At 33.1% G+C, this 12,120-nt stretch overlaps 1 protein-coding gene across 1 annotated transcript in view; it reads left to right on the forward strand.

The window, feature by feature from the left end:
- LOC102864430 (ankyrin repeat domain-containing protein 32-like) overlaps positions 1 to 7,907 on the forward strand; it is a 68,159-nt gene extending 60,252 nt beyond the window's left edge. The window contains 4 exon segments of the mRNA XM_006885390.1: positions 2,029 to 2,162; positions 4,148 to 4,240; positions 4,659 to 4,841; positions 7,390 to 7,907. Of these exon segments, the coding sequence (XP_006885452.1) occupies positions 2,029 to 2,162; positions 4,148 to 4,240; positions 4,659 to 4,841; positions 7,390 to 7,907 (928 nt within the window).
- Positions 7,908 to 12,120: the final 4,213 nt, after the last annotated feature.

Genomic DNA, 12,120 nt, shown 5'->3' on the forward strand with positions numbered 1-12,120 from the left:
GAGAGGTCCCTAACAGCAGACTTTACCATTGCAATACGTTTTTTAATTTCCTGGCTACTGGTGTCAAGAGTGTTGACCATGGAGCCAAGCAGACTAAAGTTGTTAACAATTCCAATCTCTTCACCATCCATCCTGATGCTGCCAATTGGTTGGTCCAGTAGTGAGAATCTTTGACTTCTTGACATTGAGCCTCAATCCATAATGAAGGCTGCAGTCCTTGACCCTCTGCAGCAGGTGTTTCAGGTCCTCCTCAGTTTCAGCAAACAGGGTTGTGTCATTTGTATAACGCAGATTGTTAATAGATCTTCCACCAAACCTGACGCCACACTTCTCCTCATAGAACCCAGCCTCTCAGATAATCTGTTCTGCATATAGGTTGAAAAGGTATGGAGATAGGACACATCCCTGACCATAGGTAGATGGTAGATTTCTGGGTTCTCAATTCTGTTCCATTGATCATTGTACCAGTACCATGCTGTCTTGACCACCACAGCAGTATAGTAAGATTTGAAATCAGGGAGTGAGATGCTTCCTACCTCGTTTCTCTTTTTAAGGAGTACTTTGCTTATTCAGGGCCTCTTTCCATTCCAAATGAAATTGGAGCTTACCTTTTCCATCTCATCGAAGAATGGAATTGGTGTTTGTATCGGTATTGGATTGAACATGTAAATTGCCTTTGGTAGGATTGTCATTTTCACAATATTGATTCTTACTATCCAAGAGCAAGGTATATTCTTCCATTTCTCCAGGTCTTTTTTTGTTTCTTGTAGTAATGTTTTGTAATTTTATTTGAATATCTGTTGTGTTTCTAGTTAGGTTTACTCCCAAGTATTTAATTTGTGATTAGCTGTACAGTCAACTCTCTCTTTTGACACTAGCAGTCAGGAAATCAAAAGACAAGTTACTTTGGGAAAATCTGCTGTCAAGGACCTCTTCAGAGTGCTAAAGACCAATGATATCAGTCTAGAAATTAAGGTATGCCTGATCCAGGCCATGATCTTTTCAGTTACTTGCAGTGCATCTGGGAGCTGGATGACAGAAGAATTAATACTTTTGTGTGTGGTTCTAGAGAAGAGTATTGAACCTCCCATGGACTGCCAAGAGAACAAACAAGTCTGTTCAGGAGAGGGTAAAATAGGTTGCTCCTTAGAGGCAGTGATTTTGAAATTCTCATACATTTTGGGCATGTTGTCAGGAGGCAACTATCCTTGGAGAAGGACATTATGCTTGGAAGGCCATTTCAGTAGAGGAAAACCTTGGGTGAGATGAAGTAACATCATGACTGTGGCACGGGAGACAGGTATGTTAGAAATAGTGAGATTAGCTTAAGATAGGGCAGGGTTCAGAACTGTTATTCATAGGGTAGGTCATAATCTACTCAAAGGCACATAACAACAGCATTTCTTATTATAATAACTTTCAAAATGAGAACCCTCCTGTAAACACCTGATCTGTAAGAACTCTGAAAACCTGAAGTATTCTCTACAAAAAAATAATTTTTTTTTTCTTTCAAAAAATCAGCAGATAGCGTCAGAATGAGTTCTAGTGATAAGAAGCTGTTCTACAATCCCAAAGGCACAAATCTACCAGCTACTCTGTGGGAGAAGGTTGGGCAATCTCCTCTCATGATTTCTGCCCATGGAAACCCAGTGGAGGGTTAGCCATGGATTGATTCCATCTCAAAGCTACATAGCAGCAGTTCAGAATAAAATGGGGTGTAAAGGCCTATATCTTGATTTTAATTTTTTACTGCATATTCCCTCCCAGAGGTTTACTTGTTCCATTTTTCTTTTTACCCTACATTCCATATTCATGAACTATCAATGATGGATATGAATGTGAGGTTTAACAAAGTGAAAAGAAATACATTAAAATTTGTTTCTAAGCAGTTTAAACAAATTTTAAAATAGAAAGTATAGATTTGAATGTGTAAGGTGGTTTAATTGAAAAGAAGGTTGTATTTTTTTTTTTAAACTGGCTTGTCATGTTGGAAAACCAAGTTTTGATTATTTCTGACTTTGCTTTCAGAGAGCTGAACCTTACTAAATGTTCCTCATCATGTAAAAGATTGAATAAGAAGTCAGAAGGAGAACTGTCATATTCCAAGGAGAATTGCCTCTCTTTAATTACAAAGCTAAATGTTCACAAAACTAATCTAAAAGGTATTCCAAGTATCTTAATTCATTTTTGCTAAGAACTTTTCATGATTTAGTTAGTACTTGTAGGTTTAACATACTTACCCTAATGAATACTTTAACTTAAATCTTGAAAAATACTGAGAATACCTTCTTGTATAACATATTGTTTTCTTGAACTGTCATCAGTACAAAGGAAATGGTCATAACATTTATAAATATAGACGTATATAAGAGTATTCCTTCTCTTCTTTTCTCTCCATACTTTTACAATTACTAAACATGGTGTATAGTATTTGTTGAGCTTATTCCAGATTTGCCCGCCTTACTTTTCTAATCCATCTCAACGTGTGCTGCTTAGAATCAGTGTTTTCTGATTTGAAAGTATAATTCAGTCAGTCTTCATCTCTTTCAGTCTTAGACATTTTGTGAACAAAGAATGAGGAGTAGGCTATGTTACATAGCTGTGTTAAGCATATGGACTCTTTTCTTCCAGGCACTGAGCCCAGACTATGAAATGTGTTTGGCTTTTGGTTCTAACTATACTGGAACCTAAGTACCTAAAGGGTAGAATAACAAGAATAGTGTTGTAATAATTCACTCTAACACCTCTTCCACATAGATACCTCTTAGTTTACAAATATAAAAGTACCTTCCAGGACTCTACCTGGCCAAAGTAAAGCCTAAGTTTCTCTTATTTATGAGCTATGTTGTATTTTTAATAGAATTGTGTTTATCATTGTGACCTTGTTAAAGTAGTGACAGAAATCGTGTTATTTTTCAAAATTATGTAAGTTCATAACTGCATCATACAAATTCAGAATAACTCCCATTTGGCTCAAAATGTCAGAATTATATTAGATGAGAGTTTAGATATTAATGTTGCAAATCAGTATACTTTTTCTTTGTTTTATTGTCTCAGAAAATAAAATGAATATGAATGACTTTAAGCTGAGTAGCAGAAGGAACTAGGAGGGAGGAAGAGAACTGAGAAATGGTGGAGAACAACTTCAAAAGCTTTTCTGTGCATGTAAAAGTGCTTTTGGTAGAAGTTGCAGAGATAATCGTAAAACTGAGCACTCTAAAATTGTGTTACTTAGTATTTTATAGCAAGAAAGAGTATGATTCAGTGTTTCATTTGCTTCCTAAGCAATTTAACTTTTTAAAATTTCCCTTACCATCATCTAATTATCACTTCCATCTTATTCATTTTGGTTGTAACAGAGATATGGATATAGAATGAATTCTAGCTAGCATATATTAATTGCATTCTTCCCAAAAAAGCATACCTTAAAACCTTGTTACTCTATTTGTCACCCTTGTTGAGCTTTAAATGGTACTAAGGATTCCCCCCACCCTGTGTGTGTATATGTGTGTGTGTGTGTGTGTGTGTGTGTGTGCGTGTGTGTGTTTATATTAAGATTCCTTCATTTCTCCCTCTCTGTACTGCTGTAGCCAAGCCAGACAGCCTATTGAGAAGCAGCAAACCATCTGTTAATGGATTTGAAGTTCTGAATTATACTTGAGTGTGTAGAGGCACTCGTGCTTAGCCAGAAACATTCATTTGAATTAAGCTATAAATGCTGTGTAAAAAAGAGCCATACAGTTAACGTAGGTTCATGAATAAATTTAAGAGAGGGCAATTGCACTCTAAAACTTTCATTGCTGTAAAACCCAGTATTTTTGGTGTTCTCTGATCATTTGGGGGTTTTATAGCAGGATTGAAGCTTTAAACCTTGAACTAGGAGGAGACAATGCCTGTGTTAAACCTTTTGCAGTAGAATTTCATTGCTGACTTGCTGATAGAACAGAAGCTCTTGGATTGGTGAGGTTCCCTCCCCCTAGTTTTTTGTGTTTTTTTTTAATGCAAGTGATGTTTAAACCAGTCAAAAAGAAAACTCAATAAATAATTTTCTGGCATGGGGCCACATCTCCTAGTTCATGCTCTTTGATTATTGTCATTCGTTAATATCTTGTCTTCTCTGGAGTAATCTATTAATTTTTTATGGCAGGAGAAACAGCACTGCATAAAGCTTGCATAAATAACCAAGTGGAAAAATTGATTCTTCTTCTTTCTTTACCAGGAATAGACATCAATGTTAAAGGTAAGCTGTAAATCTGTGTTCTATCTGATATTTAGTTTTCATATTTATCATATTAAATAGTTCTATGTCAATATTAAAAAAAATCATTTAAATAAACTTATCTAAGATATCTTTAAAATTACCAAAACCAAGGAATCCATGATCTATTGCTTTGTATTAACTCATTATAAAGCTTTTTTTTTGCTATCTGTAGGTTAGTTAGAGCCCAACATTATATTTTTAAATTGTTTTTCCTTAATGTAATGTGTTTTCTAAAAATCAGAAGGACAAGGCTATGCGTATTTATCAAAACATTATATATATGTATATATATGAGGCAGTTTGAAAGTCATACTGATAAAAGAAGTACAATATGCACACTTTACTACCAAAAGTCCCACTTTCGCTGTTTTAAAACTTGCCTTGATTTCTAATATAGACAATGCTGGCTGGACGCCTTTGCATGAAGCCTGTAACTATGGCAACACAGTGTGTGTCCAGGAAATTTTGCAGCGTTGTCCAGAGGTAGATCTGCTCACTCAAGTGGACGGGGTGACTCCTTTGCATGATGCACTGTCAAACGGACATGTAGAAATTGGCAAGCTGCTACTCCAGCATGGGGGTGAGTGCATTTATGCTAAACTGTTTTTGATAAATTATCCATTTTTCTGATGAATTCCTCAGAGGTAGATAACACTTTATATTTAAGAGATATATTGAAAGAAGCCTTTATTCTTATATAATTTAAAGTGAGGATTAAAAAGTCTGCTCAAATGTAAGCATCTTTTATCAGAAGGGATGAAAGCCTTTCTGTAATATGCATTTACTATATTATTATATCTATTTAAATCAATAAAAGAGAATGTATTTTTTAACTAGATATATTGGATTTCTATATTAATAGTTTTATTTAAAGCACATAATGTCTTTTGGATTAGCATCCCAGCTCGCTATGACCTACACCACCAGAGATCCCTACATAATGTTTTTTGAACGAGTTATTTGCAAAAGTTTTTAGATAAATGAATGTATATATTTGGTTGTGATTGCTTGGATTTTTTAAAATTCTTGCCTCATTATTTGTATATAACTACAAACTTGGTCAGTCTTATTTTTTATATGAGTCATTTCTTTATAGACTATATTGTTGATATCCAAGGATATCTTTTCTTCATTCACATTTTGCAGGCAATTAAGTTAAAATGGGAAGATTTTCTGTGGGATTTTGTTCAAGAGGTAACTTGCACTTAATATATATCTACTCTTTTTACTCATTTTTATCTCTTTTTTTAATCAGCAAGCAAACTTTTTACAGTGACATTCTTCTTTATCTGAACTGAATAATACATTCTACATCAAAATTTTTAAAATTTTTTTCTATTTAAAAAAAAACATAAAACATAACTGATGAGTAGCTTATATTGCAGAAACAAAGACTCAACTTTCTTATTTTATTGGTTTTATACTAATTTCAACTTAGAATTTAACATTAGTTAAATTTTTCCCCTGTAATTAGAGCTACTTGATTGTACATGCAAACAAAAAGACATGCTTTGTAGATATCTCTTACTATGTAGATATAGTAGATATATTACTATATACTCATCTTAAAAAGACTGTTTAACTGTATTGAATGGTAGTATAAGATACTTGGTTATTTATAGTCTTCTTCTGCCCCCTAAAGGCCTTAATGTGTCTATTTTTACTGACACCATTTCATAATCAATATAGCTTTCAATTCTTCTACTCTCTCTGTGTGTGCATGTGTGTTTACTGAACTCTAGTATTATTTTTTTTTCTCAACCATATTTCTGACAACCTAATATTTGGCGTTGCTTTAGATGGTCTAAGTAAAGTAAGACCCACTATTGTATGAAATTCAGTTCTTCAGTCAAGTATGGCCTCTAACAACAAAGGTGAATTTTCCTAGGCCCTTTAGAGGAAATTAGTGAGATGATGTCATTTTCCAAAGAGTTAAGTCAGGGTCCTTTGGCAGTTATATAGATTTTTCTTTGCCTTATTAATATTTTGTAATCTACGTTATATATTGTGAGTCACTCAGTCTTAAATGTGGGGTTTTTTAAGAATTTATGTGTCTCTAAAACTTTAAATTACTTTTGTTATCCTGTGGTCCTAATTTTTTTTTTTTTTCCTTCAAGGGAAAAACTTGGAACTTTTTAATTTTCTGAGATACTAATTAAGTACAAAGAAATCTGATTTTCTTCTAGAATTATTTTTATCTATAAAATGTGCATTAATCATAAAGCTTCAATGATTAATCTTTTCATGTCAAATGTATGTTATATCCAAGCCTTTAATTATGTTTGATAAAATTGATTAAACATTTTGTTATTTTTATGAAAATATCTTCTGTGTTACATCATAGAGAACTTTGACTGTGTCCTAAAACCTTTATACTCTTGTAACATTATTATAGAGGTGTGAATTAATAATTTGAAGGTTTGGCTGACACATAATACAAAGTAGTTCTTTAGTTTGCTGTGTGACCCAAGGCTGAGTTATTGTTATGTTGTCCCTCCTACATAATCTTTACTACCATACTTTTTAAGTAAATATGTTTAGTTTGGATATAATGAGTGGAAGTAATCCAAAATAATTGACATTTGATTTTTGTTATTTTGTTATTAGTACTAAAAGTTGAAATAAGCAAGAGTAAAATGAAAAATGTTTTTTTTTTTTTATCTCTGCAGTTTTTGTATTACCAAATCCCTTACTAGCCATGATAGGGGTTGGATACTGTAATATCTTTTTGATGATAACATGAGGTACCCTTAAGACGCTTGTACAGAATTTAAATGAATATGTTTTGTTAATTTCTCCTGAGAACACTCAAAATCTCATTTAAGTTGAATTTATAAAGTTTTATATAAATCATTACTTTTTTCTCATGTATACTTATGTATTATTTGTTTAATTAAAACATGTATTTTTAGTCAAACTTTTTTAGACAACTGAAATTTTGTTTTATTGTAATATAACTTTATTAAACGTCAATATGTATAGCTAGTTAATTTTGTCAGCATAAATTAATATACACTAATTGTTTACAGAGCCCTAAATGCTTTTGAGGGGTGTGAAGAAAGAGGGAAATCAGTTGTTAAACTTACAAAATAAAGATCTTTAACATTTTGCATTTTCTTTTTACACAGGACCAGTACTTTTACAGCAGAGAAACTCTAATGGAGAATTGCCCTTGGATTTCATAGTCTCACCTCAAATCAAGGAAGAACTATTTGCTGTTACAAAAATAGAAGACACTGTAGAAAACTTTCATGCACAAGCAGAAAAACATTTTTACTACCAACAACTTGAGTTTGGCTCATTTTTACTTAGTAGGATGATCCTTAATTTTTGTTCCATTTTTAATTTATCTTCAGAGTTCTTCTTAGCTTTCAAAGGGTTAACTCATCTCAGTGAACTGCTTATAGCTTGTAAGAGTTTTAAAGAGTCTACCAGTGCTCATACTGATTGGTTACTGGATCTTTATGCTAGAAATACAAAAATCTTTCAGAAGCTTCCAAATATTCTTAAGGAATTGCCTGAGAATTTGAGAATATGTCCTGGAGTACACACTGAGGCCTTATTGATAACATTGGAAATGTTGTGTAGGTCAGTCACCGAGTTTCATGAAGAAGCCCAGAAAAAAGAAAACAACAGATCTTTCTAAACCTATTCAACTTCATTTTTCATTCATTATAGATTACCATTCCTTAACAGGCATTAATTTATTATTTCCAGATAATTTTCTAAGTCTTGATAAACTCCAAACTCACTTAAAGAACTTGTGCAAAAATATAGTATGGGTCCTCTGATATTTCCCAGTGTGTGAAAATTAGTTTCAGAGTAAAAAATGGTTTTAAGCTCTGTTTTCATTAACTTTTAAAAGTCTCCATTCTGAAAATTATTTATTTATATTGTACCTATAAATAATTGTAATCTTCATTCCAATTAAAAATGTATTCTAAGTGTTCTGAGGCTTAGAATCATGCCAAGGAAATTCATACAGATTTGTACCGATAAACATGTAGTTTCTATTTCTCTTGTCTATATTGACTAATGAACTAAGTATTCATTTTAATTTTGTGTATTTCTACAATAAATGCTTCTGAAGTTTGCAATAATAATTCATGTCATCTAATTTTTAAATGCATTGAATATACAGAAGTTGAACAATAATAATCCCTTGATCTATTTTAGCAATTCATCAACAAAATTTATTATTACTCTATGTAACTAGTATTCTTTATGTAAAAATACTCTACAGCTTAATACATTTTATTAAATATTAAGATTATAAGTGGCAACTAAGTAATGGATTCAAGATTATCTAAAATTTTAATATGCAGTATGAATTTCCAATAGTAATATTTCATTTTGTAGATTTTTCCTAATAGCAGTTTAGAGTAAAGAAAAAGTGTAGATAATAACCCCTTTTGAAAGCAGAGTTGCTGCTCTAGTGGGAATAAGTTACAATGTAGCTAAAAAAGAAACATTAAAACTTCCATTTAGATTTTATGTAACTAAAGTGATGATCTCTCAGCAATTAATCTGCTAAAGAAACACACTTTAGTTTTATCATAGAAATAGATCTTTTAACAAAATAGTTTTTATTACTGGGTTTATAATCAAAATTGAAAGCTATTAGTCTGTCAACACTGAATAAAAATCAAAGTCTTTTCCTATGTTTTAAATTAGTAATTTTTTTAAAATACATACAGTAAGAAGTGTTAGTTGTTTGTAGTTCGCTTCATATCTAACATGGTACAAACCTCTCTTAATATTTTGTTGTTGTTGAGTCAGAACTGACCTATAGATAAACATCCAGTGGTTTTCAGAGGCAGTAAATCTCAAAGAAGGAAATTGCCTGTTGTTCTCCTATAGAGCAAGCTGGTGGATTCAAACTGCCTACCTTTAGGTTATCAGCACTACTCCTTACCACTAGGCTGCAAGAACTCCTAATATTTATTTGTTGTTGTTATTATAGTGTACCATCTAGTAGGAACCGACCCATAGCTCATCCTCCAGTAAGGGAGGTTTCCAAAGGCACTTAATCAAATGGGCGAGGATTACCCTTCCTTCTCTCACATTATTTACATATCTGCCAAAAATATCAGAGAGAATATAATGAAGTGGAGACTATCTAAAGGGCATTAAAATACATAAAGGGAGCTTACTGCTTCTGCAGTGGACGAATATAAGAACACATTCCTTCTAAGGAAAAGCCACTTACTTGACTTTGACTTACACAGGCTTTTGGGATAATATTGGCTTCATAAGCTAATATAAATTTAAAAGAGAGTCTGACTGAAGACAAAATCCTTATACAGTTGTATATAGCTAAATTGCAATGTGTCTTAATTATCTAATACTGTTGTTATTAGATGCCATTGAGAATAGACTATAACACATAGTTAGTTATCCTATAAGCAATAGATATGAACCTTGCCCTATCTGGTGCTTATTCTTACCATCTCTGCTATACTCAAGTCCATTGTTCCAGTTACTGTATGGTTCCAACTTGTTGAAGGTCTTTTCTTTCAGTGACACTCCACCTTTCCTAGCATGATGATCTTTCCAAGGAATAACCTCTCCTAGCTGATGTGTATCTAAGTTGGTGAGTTTTCTGCTGTAGAGAAAAGTTTGAAGTTGTCAATGATTTCATCTTTCCAGGATTCACAATCAACACTTTTGGTAGCAGGAATTAAGAAATCAAAGATGCGTTGCATTGGGGAAATCTGCTGTTAAGGACCTCTGTAAGGTGCAAAGAAACAATGATGTCAGTTTAAAGACTAAGGTTCACCTAATTTAAGCCCTAGTCTTTCCAATTACTTGCTATACATCTGAAAGTTGGACAGTGAATAAAGAGGACAGAAGAATTGGTGCCTTTGAGTTGTGGTGTTGGAAAAGAGTACTGAATATACCATGAACTGCCAAAGTAACAAATGTGTCTTGGAGTAAATACAACCAGGGTGCTCTTTACAGGCAAGGATGGTGAAATTTTATCTCACATGCTTTGAGTATGTTGATAGGATAGGTCAGTCTTTGGAAGAAGATGTCATACTTGGAAAGGTAGAGGGTCACACCTTAAACGAGATGAATTGATACCTGACTATAACAAAGGGCTCAAGTATATCAGAGATGCTGAGAGTGCCATAAGATAGTGCAAGGGTCAGGTCTGTTGTTCATAGGGATACTATGAGTCATTGTCTATTCTCCATGAGAAGTCATGAGCATCGACTGCTGCTTACCAAAGCACTGATTCCTCAAATCCTAATGCCATTCTTCTTCATGTCATCCAGCTTCTCTAATGATTTTTTTCAGCATACAGATCCAATAGATATGGAGAAGTGATATAACCCTAATACATAACTTTCCTAATTTTAAACTATGCAGTATCCCCTTCTTGTGTTCAAAGAACTGTTCTTAATCTGTGAACAGATTTCGATGGAGAACAATTAAGTGTTCTAGAATTCCCATTCCTGTCAATGTAAACTATATTTTAAAAGATATTTGGCCTGTTGTAGTTAATGTTGTTCTTTGCTTAATCTTATGCAACTTCTTGAAATGGTTGAAGATCAACCAATTCTATTTTGGTACTTTGATAATATATATTCCTTCCATCTTTTGATGCTTTCTGAATTGGTCAGTATTTTTCCCATAAAATCCTTCAGTGTTGCAACTCAAGCTTTAATTTTGTTTTGGTCAGTTCTTTCAGCTTGAGAAATGCTAAGCATATCCTTCCTCTTTTCTGCCTTCGTATTTTCCCCACAATTCATTGTAATACTTTATTTTGACTTCTCAGGTTGCCTTTGAAATCTTCTGTTCAGCCGTTTGACTTCACAGTTTCTTCCATCCTTAGCTACTCTATGGTCAAAAAAAAGTTTGAACGTCTCTTCTAACATCCATTTTTGTCCTTTCCCCCATCTTTATTTACTTTCCACATGGGTGGTTTTGTAAGCTTTACCCTCCTGTAGTTAATTTCTAGTTATGGCATTGTGGTCTGAGAAGATAACTTTGTATCATTTTAGTATTTTTTCATTTGTGTGACTGATTTCTAGAGAATGTGCCATGTGTACTTGAGAAGAAAGTGTATTGAGTTTTAGTTGGGTTCAGTACGCTGAATACTATGTATAGTTTAGATCTTCTGAATCTTTATTACGTTTCTTTTGAGTTGAGCTACTCTTTGGTGATAATGTTTGTGTTGAAGTCTCCTACCACTATTGTGGTACTATTTCTTGAATTCTGTTAACGATTGTTTTATGTATTTTTCTGGTCTTTCATTTAGAGCATAAATGTTCACCAAAGTTAAGTCTTCTTCATCTGTTGTGCCTTTCATTAATATGTCATGCCCTTCCTATCTTTTATTGTGGTTTTCATTCTGAAGTTCATTTTATAAGAGATTAATATTGCCACTCACTTTTTTGTGGCTGTCATTTGCTTGGTATTTTTTTTCCAGCCTTTGATTTTTTTTTTAGTCTGTCTTCCTCTCCGTTTTTAGATGTATCTCTTGTAGGCAACAAATTGGTGGGCTTTGTTTTATTTATTCATTCTGCTATTCTTTTTTCTCTTAATTGGTACATTTAGTCCATTGTGATTATTGTCGGGCCAGGTTTTTACTATTGCCATTTTACTGTGTTTCTTTTTCTGTTGATTCTGGTTATTGTGGTTCATCCACTTTCCTTTGGTGTCTCTGTAGGAAGGACTTGACTTAACCTTTCTTATCATTTTGATCTTGTTTTCACAAATTCCTTAAGTTCTTTTCTTCAGAGGATCTAATTTCTCCTTATTTGATGGAGAGCTTTGCTGGATATAGGATCCTTGGTTGGCAATTGTTTTTCTTTCAACTTTGTGTATATGCCATCCCCTTGCCTTTTAGTTTA

The sequence above is a fragment of the Elephantulus edwardii genome, unplaced genomic scaffold, assembly GCF_000299155.1.
Source record: "Elephantulus edwardii isolate Elephantulus edwardi_28Jun2011 unplaced genomic scaffold, EleEdw1.0 scaffold00043, whole genome shotgun sequence".
NCBI lineage: Eukaryota > Metazoa > Chordata > Mammalia > Macroscelidea > Macroscelididae > Elephantulus > Elephantulus edwardii.